At 40.9% G+C, this 22,577-nt stretch overlaps 2 protein-coding genes across 2 annotated transcripts; one reads left to right on the forward strand and one right to left on the reverse strand.

Annotated features, from left to right (window-relative positions):
- The first annotated feature begins 282 nt into the window (after positions 1–282).
- On the forward strand, positions 283–15,695 carry adpgk2 (ADP-dependent glucokinase 2). The gene is made up of 7 exons (XM_085353507.1): positions 283–557; positions 6,482–6,641; positions 9,019–9,209; positions 9,310–9,406; positions 9,506–9,642; positions 12,141–12,277; positions 12,736–15,695. The coding sequence occupies exons 1-7, from the start codon at positions 362–364 to the stop codon at positions 13,297–13,299; spliced, it is 1,482 nt and encodes a 493-aa protein (XP_085209633.1). The 5' UTR covers positions 283–361; the 3' UTR covers positions 13,300–15,695.
- Positions 15,696–17,188: 1,493 nt separating this feature from the next.
- Positions 17,189–22,058, reverse strand: drc8 (dynein regulatory complex subunit 8). Its single transcript, XM_085353517.1, has 7 exons — positions 22,034–22,058; positions 21,744–21,834; positions 19,693–19,765; positions 19,406–19,482; positions 18,871–18,913; positions 18,682–18,748; positions 17,189–17,307 (listed from the first exon to the last, which is right to left on the reverse strand). The coding sequence occupies exons 1-7, from the start codon at positions 22,056–22,058 to the stop codon at positions 17,189–17,191; spliced, it is 495 nt and encodes a 164-aa protein (XP_085209643.1).
- Positions 22,059–22,577: the final 519 nt, after the last annotated feature.

Raw genomic sequence — 22,577 nt, forward strand, 5'->3', positions numbered from 1 at the left:
GACAAACGAGCCACTTCCGCCTTGTCAGCAAAAACAAACCCGTCCACGTCCCTCCCCTCATTAGTTTTCCACGTAAGCGTTTCCCGTTCCCCAACTAAACAGCACCTCTTAAAACAGAATTTGAAGCGACGATTTTGTTTGTTTGTTTGTTTTTTTTGGGGGGGGGGGGGTATTTGTAAAAGAGACAAGAATGCAGTTGAAGTGATTTTTCTTAGTATCGCAGAAAATCCACTGTTCGGTATCCGCCCCATTAAGGTACATCCGGGACACTCGGGCGACCAAAACAGACAACCTAGAGCACAGCTTTTCAGCGGCAGCGCAGGGGGAGAGAGCGCTTGTACACAGAGCAAGAGAGCGAGCGATGGAGGCGGGAGGCAGGGTACCGTGGGTGAAATATGGGTCTGTCGTGTCCTTATTTGTGGTTGTGTTGGCCCTCTGGTTCCGGTCACCCCAGAATGCAGTGCTGGACGACCGACTGGACACAGTCCTTTCCTCCCTGCTCCGGGCTGAGCAGAAAGTGGGGATGAATAACGTCGCCAGACCCAGAGTAGCGATTGGTAAGCGTTACGAGCTAGCTAACGGTGGCTAGCCTAACCATAGACTGTATGAGTGCAACCTAATTTCAGGGGTTTGTGGATTAATGATCGATCAGGTAAACGGCGCCAGAATAACAGTAACATTAGTCACTGCCCGCATTCACTAACAGAAAATAAGTTGTTAACGCAGTGGATAATATTTGCCTCATATTTAATGTCAAACTTTAGTAAACTGAGAAAAGTACATTTAGGGGTTTCTTATGGAAATAAATAAGGTTGTGTGTTGAAGCCTGAATAGATGGTGCGGAGGGGCAATAACCATGAAAGGTGGTCACCAGATAAGATGATTAGTTCCAGCTTAGAAATAAAGTCTCAATGAGTGTGCTCCGGGTTACAGGTTTGGCGTTTGGCATATAAAGGAAAATATATTTAATTAAAATACAACTTTTCCACTTTCTTTTAAACAGAAGATCAGTTTTTTTGTGTGTGTTTTAGCTGTTTTCCTGTTTGGTAATTATCTTCCAGTAAGGATGCATCCAATGATTTCAATAATGACTTGAGCCAATTATGACATTCACTTCAGTAATGTGTAAGGTGGGGCAGTATCTGCAGTTATCAGTAATATATACACTACTTAACTAGCAAAGGAAGCTTAATATTTTTTGGAGCTTGGGTTTTTTTTTCTGGATGAAAACAGATGGTTTGGGGAGATTATGAATATAATGACAACTTCTCTGCATGACATTAAGGAAGAGTGTTTGTGTTATCTTAAATAACAGATGTCTGTCCACTTTCCTCTTATTTTTGGCCTTTTTATAATAAAGATATATTAGAGTATTTATTTATTTATGCTTGAGTAAACAAACCCCACTTAGAAATAAATAGTTAAGATGTTTTGAACAGTCTTGTGAGTTTACCTGACAGACGTTTATAAGCAGCAAAACCCTTGGTTGTACTTTGAACTTCTTAAAAACAACTGTGCAGGCTCATGTGATGTAAGCTCTGGTATTCTTATAGTAATCCAGTGTTTTGTCTCGTGAGCAAGTCCTAAAACCTTGTGCTTTGGACCATCGCACAGACACTCAATAAGAATCAACTTGTCTGTCCAGCCTTTACCCAATAGGTTACCAATAAGCTCAGCAACAGTACAACCTGATGTAAATGCGATTATAAGAAATTTCTGCCAAAAGATCAGAATCAGCCTTGTTGTTGCCTTGTTGTTGTTTTTGTTGCTGTTGTTGACTAGTTGCATGTGTTTGTGTGTCACATCAAATTAGAACAAACTATAAGTAAAAGCTTGTTTTCATGGTGCCAAAAGGGTTCATAAATAACCAGAAAAATAAACAACAACATACTGGCAACATGTGCTGTATTTAGTATTTTAGTATTTATTTATTTATTGTCACTGTCAAGAACAATGAAATTGCGTTTGGGGCTTCCATACAACCCAAAAAAAAGAAGAAAATAATAAATACCCCTTAAAACCCAAGTGTACATATTTAACCCAGTGTGACTCCAATGCAATAAGACAATCCTTAGCAATAATGTTCGTAGAAATTCAGACAAAGACCTGAGAAACATGACAAAATACAACAATGCAACCCATTCAATATTATTGTACTGTGAGATATGATATCAGATATGGTAGTTATCTATTTAAGAAAGAGGGGGAGGGCAGGAGGGGGAAGAGAATAAAGATATGATGCACCAATGCAGACCAGTTCATTGCTATTAAGAAGTTGGATATGGTTATTGTCCGTGAGAGGGGGGCAGAGAGTTCAGGAGCCTCACAGCCTGTGGATACAGGCTGTTGGCCAGTCTGGATGTTCTGGCCTGTATAGACCTGTACCTTCTCCCTGAGGGCAGCAGATGGAAAAGGTGGCGCGCAGGGTGATGTTGGTCCCGCAGGATACTGTGCACCCTCCTCAGACAGCGAGTGGGGAAGATATTACTGATCTCTGGCAGACTTGTTCCAATAATTCTGCCAGCTTCTTTCACCACCCGCTGGAGTGCTTGCTGATCGGCCTTGGTGCAGCTGGGGAACCACACTAGAAATCCATACGTCAGAACGCTGCTGATGGCACAGTTGTAGAAGTTCAACATCAGAGATCTGGGAATGTGTGCGCTCCGCAGTCTCCTCAGGTAGTAGAGGCGCTGTTGGGCCTTCCGTACAACTGAGGTGATATGGTTGCCCCAGGACAGGTCCTCGGTCACAGTTACCCCCAAGAATTTAAAACTGCTCACCCTCTCCACCGCCTCACTGCCAATGAAGAGAGGCAGATGGTTGTTATGACCCCTCTTCCGGAAATCTACAATGATCTCCTTGGTCTTTTTGGTGTTTAAGACCAAGTTATTGTCGTGGCACCATGACTCTAGTTGTTGCACCTCTGTCCTATAGTTTGTCTCATCATTGTTGGATATAAGTCCGAGCACTGTAGTGTCATCTGCAAACTTAACAATGAGATTGGACGCGCAGGAGGAAATACAGTCATGGGTGAAGAGAGTGTATAGCAGAGGGCTCAGAACACACCCCTGAGGGGCACCGGTGTTGACCACAAGGGTGGAAGAGGTGTTCTTACCCACTCTGACACTCTGTCTACGGTTAGTGAGGAAGTCCACAATCCAGTTGCACAGAGAGGAGTTAAGTCCCAGTTGGTGGAGTTTGGGACGGAGTTTGTATGGCCGGATGGTATTAAAAGCCGAGCTGTAGTCTACAAAGAGGAGCCGTGCATAGGTGTTCCTGTGTTCCAAGTGCTTCAGTAATGTGTGCAGCACTGTGGCGATCGCATCCTCGGTTGACCGGTTCTCCCTGTATGCAAACTGGTGCGAGTCCAGGGATGGTGGAAAAGCAGCTCTGATGTGTTTAATGACCAGTCTCTCCAGGCATTTGGCGGGAATGGGGGTGAGTGCCACAGGTCTGAAATCGTTCAGACATGTGACATTTGACTGTTTTGGGATGGGAACGATGGTTGCTGCTTTGAAACAGGATGGTACCAGTGAACAGGACAACGAGGTGTTATATATAGAGGTGAAGACGTCCGCCAGGTCCGCAGCACAGTCTTTTAGCACCCGGCCCAGCACTCCATCCGGCCCGGCCGCCTTCCTGGTGTTAATGCTCCGGAACACACGCCTCAGCTCATGAGTGCTCAGGACCGGAGCAGGGTCGGTTGAGGGGACAGGACAGGGTCGGTGTTCTCCCTGTCAAAACGGGCATAAAAGAGATTTAGATCCTCAGCCAGAGTAGAACTGTCGGCTGAGGGTGATGGTGTTCTTCTTTTGTAGTCCGTGATAGCCCTGATGCCCTCCCAGACCTGCCTTGGGTTTGTGTTGTTCTCAAACCTGGCCTCGATACGCCTCCTGTGCTGCTGCTTGGCAGTCTTGATGCCTCTTCTCAGGTTGGCCCTGGCAGCACTGTATGCCTCCTGGTCCCCGGATTTGAAAGCGTTGTTCCTTGTTCGAATAAGTTGTTGAACTCCGTGTGTCATCCAGGGTGGATTATTAGGGAACACACGGAATCGTTTCCAAGTTGTTACATTGTCCACACAGAAACAGATGTAGTCCAAGACAGTGGAGGTGTAACTGTCCAATGCGACACGATTGTCAGTGTCCTGCACCTTGAATACATCCCAGTCTGTGCAGTGGAAACAGTCCTGAAGCATCGGAATAGCATCCTGCGGCCATGTTCTCACGGTTTTGGTTGTAATCCCAGTGCTCTTGATCTTTTGTGTGTATATTGGGTGTAGCAGAAGGGAGAGATGGTCTGACAGACCCAGGTGGGGATAAGCCTGGGCTCTGTACGCATTCGCCATGTTGGTGTACACCTGGTCCAACGTTCTATCTCCTCTGGTAGCACACTTCACATTACGGTGGAAATTGTGAAGTACAGATTTCAGGTCCGCGTGGTTAAAATCCCCAGCCGCAATAAAGACACTGTCCGGGTGTGCTACCAGGCTGTTATTGATGCTGCTGCTCAATTGTGCTAACGCTAAATAAAGTGCTGGAGTCTGTTATTTTGAGCACTCGTATCAGAGCAGAGTTGGCCATGAGGGATGGATTAACGTTTATTGCTATTAGTTGCAGGATTGAACAGTACAACATAAATAATGGCTTACTGACACTTAACCTGAGCCCTGACCCAGAAACAGGTTTGACAAATGCTAACTCTAAATTCTGTCTTAATTAACTCTTTGAGTTTTCAGCTCCAGAAATAGATGAAACTTCAACCAGTCCACTCAGTCATCAGTTACCCACTCTTGATTTTTCATAGACAGATAAATGGTTAAAAATGTGACCAAATATGACATTTTACATTTCTTAAATATAATTATTCAGCTGTAAACTGACTTTTGGATTTCCACAGCACAAGGAAGACAGATTTTTGTTGATTTAGTGGTGCAAATCCTTTTCGGATATTGCAGCTTTTCAAAATGTTGCTCAACATCCAGTCTTTAGCCTGTTTTTAAAATCTCACTTTAAACTGCATTTAGTCCCATTTAAGAATCTTAAGTGGCGCAGACAACAACAGTAGCATCATTTATTCCAGCATGAGAAATTATTGATCTTTGATCTTTTTTGGCTTTTTTTTCTTTCTTTTTTTTTGCCTAAAGTGCAATAAAAGTTAGTTTTATTGTAACAGGGATTACAAAATGTGCAGTGCAAGTTAACTAACAATTGGGCAACTTCTTTATTTTATTCTGAGCTAATCCACAGTGCCCATTGATGTCCACTGTTATCCTTACATTCATGATTGATTTAATAAGAAGATTAACCAGCATTTAACTGTTTGTAAAGATGTAAACAGCTTTGACATTGACTGTAATAATGGGGGAAATGAAATGGTGTCATAGAGATGGTGCAGGTGCAGCATGAGGGAACATTCAGAGAGAAGCTCTGTTCAATAAAATATATAGGGGAACAGGTTAGGTTAAGTTGGCTCTGTTTCAGGAACAGTAAACTCACTCATCTCCTCTCAGGGTTAACAAACTCTGAGTTTCCACTAAACCTGCTTTCTGTGACAGGGTCCTGAAGGACTATAAAATGCACCATATTCATATTAACCTTATGAAAGCAAATCTAACTGTATCCCAAAAGGTTATTTTATATTTTTTATATGAAGCTACAGCAGGAAAAAAAGATAGGGTTGCAAATTCAGACAAAGGAGCATGAGTAAAGTTTACGCCAGCGTCATGCAAAATTTATTCAAATCTTAAACAAGTTGCCTGCCTGCCTGAAGCGTTGGCCCCTGTTCAGACATGACCGGCATCTGTGAAGCTCAGAGCTTCTATATCTGCTGATGGGACATATGATTGATCCAGCAGCTGAAACTCTGACAGTGTGTCACTATTTCAGCTGTGATTGGAGATAAATGCAGCCGTACTGGGCACAGCAGCTGCAGGTTGTGTGGATTTCTCACTATTTAGTATGTTTTATTTTCAAACAAAATTGTATATATTTAGCACATTTTGTTTCAGGCGGAAAAACACACGTACTTCATACGGCATATGCTATCACAGAAATCGTAGCATGGCACCATGTTTATAACGTAAAACTTCATCAATACAAAAAAACAGCAATGATATAGTAAAAAGGAAAATTATTATTGTTATTATAAACAGTGATAGAAAAAACAAAAAACACTGGTTATAACCTGTAAAAGGAAGAGAAATGACACTGTCAAGTGTAGTCCAGTAACAATAGAAAAGGCCTAAAATTTAAAAATGAATTCAACCTGCAACTAAACTCAAGGGCTAAGCAGGAATGTTGTCTAGTTTGCTTTTAAATGCTGATGAAGTTGGGGCACACCTTACATGATTTGTGAGGTTATTTTAGTGGCTTTGGAGCACAAAGGTAAAAGCAGTGTGACTAGTCATACCAGTGTTCTCCCTGTCCTGATTTCCAAATGAATATTGCCTCTTTGAGTTTCTTTCTCTCTTTTTCATTCACAGGTTTTGGAGGTTGTGTTGACCTGATAGTAGACAGTGTGTCACTGCTTAATAAAACAGGCATCCAGCCCACAGACCAGCCCCTGCATCATGACTACCTAGAAAATGTGGAGCAGCTGGCTCAGAGCTTTGCATATTTCTTTGCACCAGGAGCAGCTGCAGAGTAAGTGATGTCTGTGTGAAGATGAGCCCATTTAAAAGTAGAGGTCCAGATCTGGAAGCAAATTTTGAGTATATACACATAGATACACATGTACTTTGAATAAATAAAATTGTGGCTATTCAAATATTTGCAGTCCTATCGGTGCTCTGAGTTTTTTCTTCTGAATTTTCCTTTTAATCTTAAACTGGAATTTGAGGTGTTTGTACTGAAAGTATACAGTTTTTTTTGTTTTTGTTTTTTTTTTCATTTTTGCTGCTGTTTATGTTTGAAAAGGCTTTTTAAGTCTTGAGAATACAGTTGAATTAATCTCCCTGATCTGCTCAGTCATTGCTGACTGCTCGTGTTCTGGCGCCTGTGAGCTCTTGTTCATTGTCTGGAATAAAACACCCTAAGGGCAACAAGACTACAGAATCAGCAGGAACCCACATAGAAAAAGAATGCGCGCTAACATGAATTAAGACTTTTCTGTTAGAGACAGAAACTGTGTCTTTTTTAACATTTAAACTTATTTCTCTGGTCCTTATACTGCCCGTTTGGGGGATTGTACGTTCTTAATGGCAGCCAAATGACTGAATGTATTTAGACTTTGTGTAAATACCATGCAGAGTCATTCTGAAGCATCTAATCTAAATGAATAAATGTCTAATAATATGTTCAAAGAACAAGAGAAAATTGTTTTTTATCTGGATAAAGATGCTTATTTTGAAAGGGTGCTTTGTTATTACGGCTGTTTGTTCTACCTATCATTGGAGATGTGCATTTAAAAAAAAAATGTTTTAACAAGTATTTATATTTGTGACTTCAGGCTATAAGAAAGCTGCTGTGTGAGCGTTAACTCAGCAGTCCCCAACCCCCGGGCCACGGACTGGTACCGGGCCGCGAGAGTTGAGACTCGGGTGTGAAATGTATGGTTTTCAGGGTTTTTATCGGTTTTTAGCGTTATTTTGTTATCGTTTTTTTCGTTAACTCGGTTTTCCTGGGTCTTTTCACGTGTGTTATGAATCAATCTTTTTTTTCAGTATCGGTACTAGTTTTATTTTGTTGTATTTATCCGCGACACCTTAAAGGCCGGTCCGTGAAAATATTGTCAGGCACAAACCGGTCCGTGGCGCAAAAAAGGTTGGGGACCGCTGCGTTAACTGATAAGCAAGAATGAGATGCAATTATCTGGCAACCAAGCCGAGTCCTCATGCTGTTTCATTCTGATATCCAGCATTCTGGCATCCTGAGGGTGATCATATTGTATGTTTAGTGAGGGTCCTACTGCACTTTTCTTTATGATCACCCCACTTTTAATGCTCAAAAGGATGGATATAGAAGTAATATATTTCAGCCTTCGTGCAGTGGGAGTACTGGGAGTCTAGGTGTTTAGGAAGAGAGAGGTGGCATAGGAGGTGGAAAGGAAAAGATCCAGGTGGAAAGGATGTGCACTGTTTCAGGATTGTGGAGGATACAGATAGAAATGTACTAATGACTGAAGAGAGTGTGTTGAAGACTGAAAGAGGTACTTTAAGGAGCAGAGAGAGAAGACAGCAAGAGTGTGTGGGGAATTGCAAAGAATTAGTAAGGAGGAAGTGAGGGAACCTTTGAAGAGGATGAAGAGAGGAAAGGCAGTTGGTCCAGATAAAACACTTGTGGAGGTATGGAGATGTTGAGTAGAGATGGCAGTGGAACGATACCAACTTTCAAGAACTTGGGCGATTTGTAAAGCTGTAGCAACTACAGAGGGATAAAGCTGGTGAGCCATACGATGAAGCTATGAGAAAGAGTTCTTGAAAGTGGGTTAAGATGGTGATGATCAGACAGCAGCAGTATCGTCTCATATTGACAGAGAGCACTGAAGATGTGATGTTTGAGAGTGTTGATGGAAAAGTATAGAGAAGGTCAGAATGGGTTTCTCTATGACTTTTGGGATGCCAAGAGACTTATGTGAGGATAAATGGTAAATAGGCTGGTTCTTATATAGAGCTTTGCTAGCGCTGGAACAATCAAAGCACACTCATAAACACATTCATACTCCGATGAAATCATCGTAAATGGTAAATGGCCTGTATTTGTATAGCACTTTACTAGTCCCTAAGGACCCCAAAGCGCTTTACACATCCATCCAGTCATCCACCCATTCACACACACATTCACACACTAGAGCACTAGATCGTAGAGCAACTTGGGGTTCAGTCTCTTAACCCAGGGTGGTGCAGGACATATCAATATGCAGGAAAGAAGTTAAGCGATCATATTAGTGGCAGATGCTGTTGTTTTGTTTTTTTCATTCTGTGGAAAGTTAATTATTAATGTAATTTAAGCACCATAAATCACAGTAATGTCAGTTTTCACTTTCACAGTTTAAACCAAAGTTTTTTTTCTTCTCCCACAGGCGTTTTATGCTAAATGAAACCCTCTTTAGCGAGCTGGTCGAGGGGGCCCGTGACTTACCTGGAAACAGATGGTCAGTTGGCGGCAATGCTCCAGTAATGGCTAGTCGCATGGCAACCGAGGGATGTGATGTGTTGCTAGGGGGAACTTTCAGCACCGATTTTACTGATGTCCTGTCGCAGCACATTACAGGTACTCGAAATAAGACAAAGTGATGCATCCATTTTACTTTGAATGAAATTTCCGTTTTGTAATTTTTATGTACTTTGTGATATTCCTTTTATCTCCTCAGTGGCAGGTAAAGTGATAGATGAGCCAGACATTCATCTGATTCTGGAGTATCCAACTGGTGCCCGCTGGGGGCGCTATACCTCACGTAGAGCCAATAGGTAGGTGTCATACAGATGCATCAGAAGCGTGGAGTGCGTGTGTACACGGTGCTCTGAGGTGATAGTTGTTCACTTCGTTTGTGTGTTTGTGTTCTGTAGATACATCATTCACAGCGATGCCAATAACCCCTACCTGTCCTCTATGGAGGAGTTTGCTCAGAAACTTATAGACTTCAAACCTGACCTACTGGTGGTGGGAGGGCTCCAAATGATGGACAACTTCCCTTTCCGGTCAGGTAAGAAAGGTGTTCCCTTCTTTCTGATGCACAGTTGGGCTCGCTGACATTGAACGTATTATCCTGGGTTAACCAAAGCAGTTTGAGGTTAGCGTTACTCTCTCATATCACCTGGAGATTAAAATTCTACTAATTGTAGTTATCAAAAGGAAAGAGGTTTCACCTTAAATATGAACTCTGGACAAAGTTGGTAGATAATTTGGGTCATTGTCTGGAGTTGAGATTGTCAACTCTCACTACTGGAAATGCTCAAATTTGTTTACACGAGGGTGGTGTCTGAGTAGAGCGTGCTAGAGGCAGGACACGAAATGTCCCAGCTGTGTATCACTGTTACCTGGAGCTGTTCTCACAGTGACGCAAATTGTTGAGGGTTTGTAATCAGGAGATTGTGGATATATGATCCCATGCACCTTTATCAGGTAGTGTCTATGAAAGCTCAGGGCTTTAAGCATAGTTAAGCATACTGACCAGTGACACTTGAAGTTGGCTGGATTTTGGCCACATTTGGTGATAGCTGTACAGTGGGGCAAAAAAGTATTTAGTCAGCCACCGATTGTGCAAGTTCCCCCACCTAAAATGATGACAGAGGTCAGTAATTTGCACCAGAGGTACACTTCAACTGTGAGAGACAGAATGTGGAAAAAAAAAAAATCCATGAATCCACATGGTAGGATTTGTAAAGAATTTATTCGTAAATCAGGGTGGAAAATAAGTATTTGGTCAATAACAAAAATACAACTCAATACTTTGTAACATAACCTTTGTTGGCAATAACAGAGGTCAAACGTTTACTATAGGTCTTTACCAGGTTTGCACACACAGTAGCTGGTATTTTGGCCCATTCCTCCATGCAGATCTTCTCGAGAGCAGTGATGTTTTGGGGCTGTCGCCGAGCAACACGGACTTTCAACTCCCGCCACAGATTTTCTATGGGGTTGAGGTCTGGAGACTGGCTAGGCCACTCCAGGACTTCCAAATGCTTCTTACGGAGCCACTCCTTTGTTGCCCGGGCGGTGTGTTTTGGATCATTGTCATGTTGGAAGACCCAGCCTCGTTTCATCTTCAAAGTTCTCACTGATGGAAGGAGGTTTTGGCTCAAAATCTCACGATACATGGCCCCATTCATTCTGTCCTTAACACGGATCAGTCGTCCTGTCCCCTTGGCAGAAAAACAGCCCCATAGCATGATGTTTCCACCCCCATGCTTCACAGTAGGTATGGTGTTCTTGGGATGCAACTCAGTATTCTTCTTCCTCCAAACACGACGAGTTGAGTTTATACCAAAAAGTTCTACTTTGGTTTCATCTGACCACATGACATTCTCCCAATCCTCTGCTGTATCATCCATGTGCTCTCTGGCAAACTTCAGACAGGCCTGGACATGCACTGGCTTCAGCAGCGGAACACGTCTGGCACTGCGGGATTTGATTCCCTGCCGTTGTAGTGTGTTACTGATGGTGACCTTTGTTACTTTGGTCCCAGCTCTCTGCAGGTCATTCACCAGGTCCCCCCGTGTGGTTCTGGGATCTTTGCTCACCGTTCTCATGATCATTTTGACCCCACGGGATGAGATCTTGCGTGGAGCCCCAGATCGAGGGAGATTATCAGTGGTCTTGTATGTCTTCCATTTTCTGATGATTGCTCCCACAGTTGATTTTTTCACACCAAGCTGCTTGCCTATTGTAGATTCACTCTTCCCAGTCTGGTGCAGGTCTACAATACTTTTCCTGGTGTCCTTCGAAAGCTCTTTGGTCTTGGCCATGGCTGTTTGGAGTCTGACTGTTTGAGGCTGTGGACAGGTGTCTTTTATACAGATGATGAGTTCAAACAGGTGCCATTCATACAGGTAACGAGTGGGGGACAGAAAAGCTTCTTACAGAAGACGTTACAGGTCTGTGAGAGCCAGAGATTTTCCTTGTTTGAGGTGACCAAATACTTATTTTCCACCCTAATTTCCGAATAAATTCTTTACAAATCCTACCATGTGGATTCATGGATTTATTTTTCACATTCTGTCTCTCACAGTTGAAGTGTACCTCTGGTGCAAATTACTGACCTCTGTCATCATTTTAAGTGGGGGAACTTGCACAATCGGTGGCTGACTAAATACTTTTTTGCCCCACTGTATGTAAGAACTGATGTCAAAAGAAGAACAAAACACAGAGGTAGTATCATAGGCTGATAACCAGCTTCCCCCTCTGAGCCAGGCTGTTTGCACAGCAGATCAGCTGTGTGTTATTTGATCTGACAGTACCTTTGTCTTCTGGTCTGCTGTTTTCCCCCATGTCTCTGCTGTTTTTCCACTCTTTCATTACCCTTTTGTCTTTCCTGTTGAGTTGCTCCTTCCTTTAACATCACTGTACCCTTTCGCTTCTCTTTGTTTTTGTTTTTTTTGTTTGTTTGTTTGTTTTGTTCTGTTTTGTTTTTGACACCCTGCGATCTGCCTGACAGCGTCTACAACTCTTCTTTAATCTTCCACCTATTTTGGATCATTTCAGGTGAGAGAGAAGCCCTCCTCTCCCGTCTGGGACACCTGCTTTCCTCCTCATCCCCTCAAATTGGAATTCATTTTGAAATGGCAAGTTTTGTGGAAGAGAGCATCATGGAAGACCTGCTCCACTACGTCATTCCCCATGTATGTTTGACTGATCAATGAGCAAAATGATATCACCAACACTGAAGAAGTAAAATGTTTATTTACAGAAACAGAATGAGTCAGCTTTGTGAAAATAGATGGATGCCAGGAAGATTTGCTTAGTTAAACTCAAAGCAAAGCAGGCTGACTCAGTGGGAGCTGTATTTGCTTTCCACTTTTGCATAATCATATTTTGAAGAAATGCGATGTTCTGCTGCTTTCAAAGGTGCAAATTTTGCCCCATAATCAAGCCTCTTCAATACTGTAAACACATAATGAATATTGTTGTGGCTAGACCTCAAAGCCATGGTTTTCTTTGTGCACTCAACACAAAGGCTGTAGTTTATTCCACTCAGCATAACAAAGCAGCCAACACACATGTGCAGACCTGATGAAAATGTAAAAGTAGTAAATAGTAAAATCGGTTTTAACGAGTTACCTTAATTCTGCTTTTCCAGGCGGACTCTTTGGGGATGAATGAGCAGGAACTTCCAAACCTGCTTAGCTCGCTCAAAGGCTCCAACATCACCGTATTGTCAGACCCAAACCCTCGTGTAGCTACTGTTCTTGACCAGATGAGGGAGGTCTATCGCATTTTGAACCAGCGCCACAAGGAAGCCAGTGCAGAAAGTCGGGCAAATGGTGCCCGAGCTACAGTCAAACCACTGACCCGACTCCATGTCCACACGCTGGCTTTTCAAGCCATGATTGTGACTCGTGGCTCCAAGTGGAAGAACACCATGTCAGCCACTGCCAAGGCTTCGCTCACAGCTAACCGCCACGTCTGTGGCTCTAATGACATTGATCCCAGCAAGGCGAGGCTCATAATGGACGACTCTTTCTCCGTTAGCCGACAGGAGGGAAGCCAGCGTATCCCTTTACAGGAGACCAGGCCTGTCAGCTGTTGGAGTGAAGAGGACTATGACATCTGTGTAGCACCAGTGCTGGTGTGCACTGAGGTTTATCAGACTGCAGGTGGAGGGGACAACGTCTCAGCTGCTGGCCTGGTTCTGCAAATCTAGAGAAGGACAGACACCAAGTGGTCTGTCTGTGTGTATGTTTGTGTGTGTGTGTCGTGCTGATCAGATGTTAGTGAACCGCGTGATTCTGGAAACTTGATCTAGGTGTGATGCACACTAGCCTTCAGAAACTGACGCAGGTATCAGGCTGATGAGTCGTCCTTTGTGTCTCACAGCCTGAGGTGCACATTAAGGAAAATTGTTATCCTTCATAGTTGGAGTCAGATGATGGAGAACAGTGGTTATCTATCAGGTTAGGCCTTCAAATGTTTGATTTTTGAAAACGATACAAAGAAAAGGCAATCAAAAATTATACTTAAGTAATTAAGTGAAATATCTGCTAACTAGACTTATTGTAGTTTATCAGTTAGGTTAAACCATCACTGATTTAATCTCTCCTTGTCTTTTTCTGCGTGTGAAACCCATGCACATCACCTCAATTGGATTTCTTTTTTCTTTTTTTCTTTTTCTTTTTTTTTAAACAAAATCAGTCCTGCTGTTTCTTACTTGGATTTCCATGTCAACTCATCCATCATCTGACTCCGTTGATTTTAAATCAGCTGCCCTCTATTTATCCAATGCCTTACAAGAAGATGTTCAGTCAATATGAGATAAAGAGGAACGAGGTATGGATAAAGTCAGATGCCAAACTGTAGGTTGTGGAGGGTTTTAAGTTTCTTTTTAAATAGTACAGCATTTTTAGTAGCCTTTTTAATTGTTTTGCACAACTTCTGCTGAAGGATAAAATCCTCCTTAAGTCATGTAAATGCAGGGCTTCACTATGCAGAAAACGGATTCAGAAGAATCAGAAGTAGGTGGATCTTGTCAACCACTTGAACTCTACAACTCAGACCAGTGAACAAGCTTTAGACTTCACCTGCCTTTGTGCAACACACATTTTCAGATGAACTTGAACCTACCTATGACTGAAAATATCTGAAGCATTTTAATGAAAAATTACGAAGTTTTTTGAAACTAGGACCAAATCTGCGGTCCTTTGGTGTAGTAGGGATAAAATATATATATTGACCGCTAAATAGCTGCAAAGTAATCCCAGGTGCAGGTTTAAAGACACCAAAATGTTCTTTTAATGACAGGCTATCCTTCCTCTTCCCCCTACTATTGCATTAAAAAGGCAAAGAAAGGCCCTGTTCCTCCCTGTGTATGTGAAAAGTGTGCTTAGTGGTTTGGGTGTGTTTGTGTGTGGATTGTCATTCCTCTGTGGTTCCGTTGCAGTGCAATAATGCAAAATCAATGTTAAGAGACCACTTTTGGTAGCTGCACATGATGTCAAACATCTTCCTCTCTACCTCCATGCTCTGATTTTCCTTTCCTTTTTCCATCTCCTGTCGCTCTTTTGTTAGTTCGTCATACCTGTTTTACATCCTCTTTCTAATTATTTTTTGTTCTTCTGTTTTTTATGGCTCTTTAAAGACCAAATAACCAGTGTGGACTATCCTAGCCAATGTTGTTGCAACAGTGAAGTTCCTGACATGTGTGTCACGTGATATGACTGAATATAGTGGAACACTTGTTATTTAAAGGGGCATTAACAATCTACTTGAATCCATGCTGTTGCGCATCATGAATACCCCCAATGTCTGGAATACTGGACCACTCAAATCATATTTTCTTCATGTAGTCTTTGCGTCACGTATTGGATTTAGAGTCAAGATATTAATCCCTGTTACTTTAAACCCCCACTGAGATGATCTTTTGGTGAAAGGGGGACCCAGCCTCTCCACAATCATCTAATTACCTTCTGGGATTGGACTCAAACCTGTATTTACTGATGCAGCTGGAGTTAACTGGGATCATAGCCAGCTATTTTTCTCTCTCTCACTCACACACACACATATTCCTTCCACAGATCCACCTTCACTTTCACAGGTAAACTTCAACATGCAAGTGGACTTTTTGTCATTCTTGATTAATCTATTTGTTCGTTTATCAATTTTACCAAACATGCTTTTTTTTTTTTTTAAGAGGAACACATTTATTTTGTTACAGAGTGTGAAAAAGGGAAATGTAGAGAACAGGATATCCCTTTAAATCTTTTCTCTGTATCACGGCTGTAATGATTTCATGGTGTTTTGTTATTGATTGATTGACTGAAAGATAATGAGCCTTATTCTGTTTTTACATTTGGGGTTTAGCGAAAAGGGAACCTTTAATACAGACTTTTTCTATCACTATAGGCTGATCTTTCCTTATGTCTTAAAGAGTAACGGGTTGTGTTTTTACTGTGAATGGAAACCATAGCATGTGTTCATGCTCACATAGTGAAGTGGTTGTTTTCACCACCGCATTGCTTATCTAACCTCTAGATAAGTCATGTCATCCATGTTTCAATGTTGTGTTTAACTATTTCATGCATGTTTGACTATTTGATGCAGAATCGCCTGATAAAATGCTGATTAAGCAATCATTGATTTGTTGTTTTTCTTATTTTTAGGGGTCATTTATTGAAAATGTTCACAATCATTTTGACTGCAAACTACATTTTAGACAAGAAGATAATCTACTTCTTTCTTTAAAAAAAAATCAATTCTAAGAACAAAGTCTGCTGAATTCAGAAGTTATTTTAGACACTAGTTAACAAATACTGTTGGATGTAACATCACAGCTTCTTTGTCACAACATAATTCACTGCGATGAAGGTTGTTTCCTCTCCTCACATTTAACACATTTCATTTCATTTGGTATTTAAACATTATGCTTTCATATTTTGTCCACTGGCTGCACCAACAGGCCCACATTTAAACAACAGGCAAGTTTAGCATGGATCCCGCCTGGTACCAAATGTTTGCTGGTGGTGCAATGACGTGGAGGATATTTTCTTGGCACTCTCTGGGCCTCTTGGTCCTAACTGAGCACCATTTAAACTCCACAGACAACCTTTATGACTACAGCGTACCTGTCTTCTGATGGCTGTTTCAGCAGGATAACGTATGTCACAAAGCTCAAATCATTTCAGTTCTCTAATTTCTTTAACATGACCACAAGTTCACTGTACTCAAATAGCTTCCCCAGTCACCAGATCTCAGTCCGACAGAGAACCTTTGGCATGTGGTGAAACAGAAGAGTCACATCATGGATGTGCTGCCAACAAATCTGCAGCAACTGTGTTATGCTATCATATCAATATGCCCAAATCTCTGAGGAATGTTTCTAGTGATTTAATGAATCTATGCCACAAACAATTAAGGCAGTTCTGAAAGCAAAACAAAGTCCAACCCAATAACTACAAGGTTTCTGTCTATGAACAAATGATTAAAAATGAATGTTGTCCATGCAAAAGAAGTGTTGCATACTTGCAGTCCACTGCAGAGATGGTGAGGAGCCTGTGCTATTTTTATAACCCAGCATGTTCCCTCACCCTCTATTTTGGGCGCACGTTCTGAAAGCAGCAAGCCTTCAGCTTTCTTAAATACAGCTTCTTCAGCTGTAGCTCATTTCTGTAACTCCAGATTACCTCAGAAAAACATTTGAACAGCACCAGTGGTACCATGATTTCTTTTATGTCTGCACAGAAACCCAACATAAGCCATTTTAGTGATTGTTTTTTTAACATTCACAGAGACTGGAGTGCATCACACCAGTAATTTCATACTGTACTGGACTTTCCTTTAATGTCAAACTGGAGAAACCTTTTAACATTTCTTAAATAAGGAACGAGGGCTTGAGCATTCAAACTCTTATGGTATTCTTATCTGAATCCAGTTGAAGTATGCACATTTAATTTCTTTATCACAACAGACATAAAGATTATATTGTATAACAGTTTTGGTGACATACAGACTGCCTACATACATTTCATTTGGCATTTGTACATTATGCTTTCATACTTGGCTGCACCAACAGGCTGATTAAGCAACCTTTGTTTCGCTGCCTACATTTTACGCTCTAGAGTCAGATGTGGGATAACATCTTTATAATAGATATGTTTCTTCTCTTCGTCAGTGAACGCTGTCAGCATCTCATCCATCTCCTCCTGAGTGAACGGCTCACCTGATATGATATGGAGAAAAATCAAGTCACAAACGTGCTGATCTACCTGAGAAAAAACAGATGTTTGTTCCAATCTACACACAAACACCAAGCAATCTGAACACAAAATTATTTTACAATTGTGTACATCAAAACTGGTATAAATAATTCAACTTAACAAATTCAAACAATCCGTGCATATCAAGTGATCTGTACACACGCAATTAACATTGTGTAAGTAAAACTAAATGGAATGCCAATTATTTTTAAGCAAACATAGGAAGCCATGGACCAATCTATTGTATTTACTGTGAAGTACACACAAATTGTTGCCTACATTGATTCAGTTTTATTCATATAGCACCAAATTACAACAGCAGTCACCTAAAGGTGCTATATATTGTAATGCAGAGGCCCCAGAATGATATGCAGAAAACCCCAATTATCAAATAACCCCCTTTAAGCAAGGACTTGTTGACGGTGGGAAGGAAAAACTCCCTTTTAACAGGAAGAAAGCTCTGGCAGAACCTGACTCAAGGAGGGGACGACCAGTGGGATGTTAAAAGAGAAAGACAGGATTAAAGAGAGGGGTGGAAGAGAGGCACGATCTGATATCCTCGTGTTGGTGTTGTTCCCAGATCAACATAGTAAATGTTGTTCCAGGATCAACATTGCAAGTGACCAATCAGAATGTTGTGACGTCATACTTTTGTGACTTCCAGAAAAACCGCCATAAAACAAAAAACTGTACTTAAGCTGCGTGAAACCGCCTCTGTCCGCCGATCAACGGACCCTGACCCTGACCCTTTAATAAACACTAAGCAGCATTGATATTGTCCTTGCAACATTGGAATTTCATAAATGCACAAATGGCTTGGTGCGCCAAAGAATAACGTCACAAGAATGTGATTGGTCACTTGCAATGTTGATCCTGGAACAACATTTACTATGCTGTTCCAGGAACAACACCAACACGACGATATCAGATCATCCGGAAGAGAGACAGAGTTTAATAATAACTAATGAGTCAATAGAGAGTGGTTGTATGCACATAGTGAGTGAAGCATTGCAGCGTAATTAAGGGGCACCTGGTCCAGCCCTAACTATAAGCTTTAGCAAAAAGGAAAGTTTTAAGCCTAATCTTAAAAGTAGAGAGGGTGTCTGTCTTCCAAATCCAAACTGGGAGCTGGTTCCACAGAAGATGTTCCTGAAGTCTGAAGGCTCTGCCTCTCATTCTACTATTAACATTATCACTTCAATAATTATCACATTTGTAAAGCTGATTTTTCGCTTGCAGATCACATCATTTCTCAGTAAGAAATCTCTATTGCTGTTGTCACTGTGTCATTGTAATCTACTTCTAATTGCACACAAAAACAAAACCCTCAGTTTTACCTTCCTTTGTCATGTAATTTGTCAGCTCCTCAGGCTCAAGGTATCCCCTCTTTTCTTTGTCTAGAACCTGCAAACAGAGTGTAAGTGCCTTTGTGTTTTAGCAAATATCACATGCCTATACTGCCAGACTAGCGTCCCTATGCAAAAAGTGGACAATATGAGGAACAAGGAAACAGCAGGAAATTTCACCTCAAAGGCCTGAAGCAGAAGCTCATCAGAGATGGGAGGGAACCTAACAGACAATAACACAGCAGTAATGAAATGATGACAAGCCAAATACTGCAAACAGTGAGTTTAATGTCCAAATCATTACATCAGTGATGTAGCACTGGCTGTTCTTTGCTTCTTTGTTTAAGAGTTTAAGGCTAACACTGGTCTGAATCTAAACTTCAGCAGCTTCAGGCACAGAAAAGCTCACGTGTAAAAGCAAGAGATATAAATTATTTAAACAAGGCTGACATGTAGTATTTCCTGAGTGGTGAACAAACCCGACCTGAAACACCACTGATCAAAAATAGAGTACTGAGGTTTACACAATGTTTACCAGACTGATCACAAAACTCTTAGTAATGAAATGCATTCATGTGTGCCTTCAGTATAAGAGAAAAATACATTGTATAATAGATAATTTGATTTAACTTAACTCCTATTTGCATCTCAGCCTTCTTCTCATACACAGAAATCAGAAATTTCTTTATACAATGATATAACTGAACTGTCTTACTTGTCCTCCAGTAGTACTTTAGTCATGGCTGGGAGGAATCTGTCCCAGTGGATATATCCTGAGCGCTCATCTTCCACCTGGTTGCACAGGAATAGGCTGTTGGGGTTTGCTTTGAATTTTCTAACAAAAACAATGCTTCTAATGTTACCTAGGATTTTATAACAGTCACATAATGGCACAGGAGATTCTGTAACATTACTGAAATGCACAATGTCAGAACCCTGTTTGCACACCCCATTACTGATCTTCCAAAATAGAACCAGACTACGGGAGGATGCTGTGCTGACCTCAGATGTGAACTTCTGTAGGTCTGCCTGAGTGGGAAAGAAACCTAGTGAATAGAAGATGGTGCCAATCTCCCTAGAAAACAATGACAAGAAGTGCATTAAAAGTATTTAAAAGGACAGTTTCAGTTAGTTTCACTAATTCCTGTGTGCTATGAACCATCTCACCGCAATGTCCTACGGCCCACTCAGCCAGTGGAAAGCCTTGAGACAAACCACAAACTTTATTTCTCACAGCCAGTGTCCAAATAACCCACTTCAACCAAACAATTTACCAGTGGAAACAGCTGCGTAATCTCAACTGCACAGCATTTTGTATGTCTTGAGACTGAGTCCCACATTTTCATTGCCTCTAATATTCAGAAGTCCACACTGCAGGATGGACACCTATGCTATATCTAACAGGGAAACTCACAAGTTATGTAGATCTCAGCAAATGTGATGGACATAAAACAAAGAAAAGGAAGTGTGGCTACAATAAAGACTGGAATCCTGGCTCCAGGAGTAGTCAGCTCTCAGAGATTGGGCCACTTGACTTTCAAGTTCATGTTATTTATGTAGAAATGAAGTTAGAAACGCAAATACTTGTTTTTGTCAAACTAAATGCCAAATCTCTAACCTAAATAATTCGTTTTTCCCTGGACAGACCAACAATTTTAGATTAGCAAAATGTCCTAAACTGTCCAAGTCCACGTTTAGTTTGTCAGACTGTATAAAAGATATACAGACTGTTTATATACAGACATCGACTTGGATCTGGTTACTTTAGCAGGGAGGACACATTGTGTGCAGTTTCCACTCTATTTAAAACCTCCAGTGAGAAATTCAAAAACTTACAGACAGGAAACCTACTGAGAGCAGATTTAAATAAACAGCTGTGTTTCGACCTTTCTGCATCTGCGTAAGTTAGTAAAAAAAAATACCTAGGAATTAAAGTTGCTGTGACCTCTAATAATGCTAATTAAAAATATTCTACTCTACCATTTAGTTTAATTTTACATAGAAATCACACACTTGGCTTAGAAAACACGCTGCACTGTCGCTGAAAAGAAAGGACATGCACATTTGTTTGCCAGATGTTTTCATCTGTGTGGCTGATTAGAGCTCCTCAGGTTGCACAAGGCTCTGGTGAGATTTTAAGGATATTTCTTACAGCAATTTATTGAAACATGTACATTCATAAGTGGAAATAAAGACACTGTGTAATTCTCTCTTGAAAGTTAGTGTTTAGTATGACCATTTTCATTCTTCAGCCTGAGTTCTCTGTGGCAAGCATTCTTGTAATTTTGTAATTCTGTAGTCTTCAGGAATAGTTCTCCAGGCAGACAGTGTTTCATTTTGTGTTTTTCTATCCAGGTATGCTGTTACTGCATCGGCTGTGTTTGGGGTTAGACTCGTTGATGAAAAATGGGACCTCTTACCAATCAGATGTTATTCCATGTTGAATCAAAATCTGTCAGTACTTTTCTTTATTCATAATTTCAGGAATTTTGCCACTGACTGAAATACAGCTGTACTTGCTTATGATTGCCACCGATGTTTGGCCCAGTTCTTTCAAAAACATCAAAAATATCTATGGCACTTCTGTTTTCAAAATAAAACTAAGATCCCTGTTTTTTTTTTGCTGATTCAACTAAAGAAATGGGAAAAACATTATGTGTTTTTGCAACAGTCTGCTAATAAAAGGTGACCAGTAAATTTTAAAACAGGTTCTTTGCTGAATTGTTTTGAGTTTGCTGAGTTCTTTGGTGTTGACACAACACTGGTCTTGTCCCTTGAGGGAGTTGTCTTGTTTATGCTAAAGGCAAGTGTTACGTGGGGTGGCAAAAAAAGTGCAACACTGGAATAAAAATGAAAGAGCTATTGCTAAAAATTAACAAACAACAACAAAATGCAAAGAATTGAGGGGTGGCTCAAGATTTTCTCACAAAACTGCATCTTGTGCACTTGTTAAAACGTTTAAGGTCCTTTGGATTTTCATAGTAATCAGCTTCATAGTACCTATTAAGTATCTTTACAGTAATAAAGTAAATGGCTTGTCTTGTTTTACCCACTTGATATCCACTGTGTTGTCAGACTTTGTGTCAAACGCTTGAAAAGCGCCTTTGAGCTTCTTGAGGACCTTGGTATTAAGCACGGTGGCCTCTGGCAGACAAAATTAAGAAAACATAGAGAAGCATTAGCTTAGCTGGCTTAGTTCTGGAGAAAATAATGACAATACTTTCATCAAAGATCAGCCACTATGACGGGTCACCACAGAGTTTCAGCTAGACTGAAACTTTCACTGTGGTCTCAATATTTTCAATTTGTAAACAAACTGAAAATGAAAGTTACTATTACCAACCTGCACTTTTGCTGTTCTCCGCCATGTTTGTCCGGTCGCCTTTCTGTTGCCCAGCAACCGTATGGCAGGGCACCTATTCAACGCCTCTGACGTTTGCCATCTTTTTGTCGCCAGAAACCCTTCATTGTCGAATTACACAGAGCTACTAATAACACAATATTAATTAGTTAATTTATTTTTTTCCGTCATGCTGAAGAAGTCGTTAAAAAAAAGCCTTCCAACAACGTGACCCCGTCAGAAGTTCCTGATATAATGAAGCCACGTAAATGTATTTTCATACTATAACGGTTTTTTCCCAAGGATTTTGTTACTATTCTACGAATTAATCTATAAGTATCACATTTAAACATAAGACAGACTGAAAACAAACAAAGAGAGCAGAGAAATACTTGTTTCTTATTTATTTTCTTCCGCCGTATAAATGCATAAAATGGTTTTTAAAAAATTAACAAAAAAAAACACTTATTTTTTTTTTAATTAACAAATAGTACACTCTTTCACACTAAAAACATTTCAAGTATGTAGATAATGATAGCATTTTACA

This window comes from Diplotaxodon limnothrissa, linkage group LG1 (genome assembly GCF_057381915.1).
Source record: "Diplotaxodon limnothrissa isolate DT_005_m linkage group LG1, D_limnothrissa_male_GT1.1, whole genome shotgun sequence".
Taxonomy (NCBI): domain Eukaryota; kingdom Metazoa; phylum Chordata; class Actinopteri; order Cichliformes; family Cichlidae; genus Diplotaxodon; species Diplotaxodon limnothrissa.

Excerpts from the sequence above, each read along its gene's own strand:
- adpgk2 (XM_085353507.1), top strand. The coding sequence starts at position 362 with ATGGAGGCGGGAGGCAGGGTACCGTGGGTGAAATATGGGTCTGTCGTG. Across the intron at positions 6,642-9,018 it reads GCACCAGGAGCAGCTGCAGA|GCGTTTTATGCTAAATGAAA; the intron begins GTAAGTGATGTC and ends CTTCTCCCACAG. Across the intron at positions 9,407-9,505 it reads ACCTCACGTAGAGCCAATAG|ATACATCATTCACAGCGATG; the intron begins GTAGGTGTCATA and ends TGTGTTCTGTAG.
- drc8 (XM_085353517.1), bottom strand. The coding sequence starts at position 22,058 with ATGGCGGAGAACAGCAAAAGTGCAG. Across the intron at positions 19,483-19,692 it reads TACAGAAGTTCACATCTGAG|GTGGAAGATGAGCGCTCAGG; the intron begins GTCAGCACAGCA and ends CTGTGCAACCAG. Across the intron at positions 17,308-18,681 it reads AAATTACATGACAAAGGAAG|GTGAGCCGTTCACTCAGGAG; the intron begins GTAAAACTGAGG and ends ATATCATATCAG.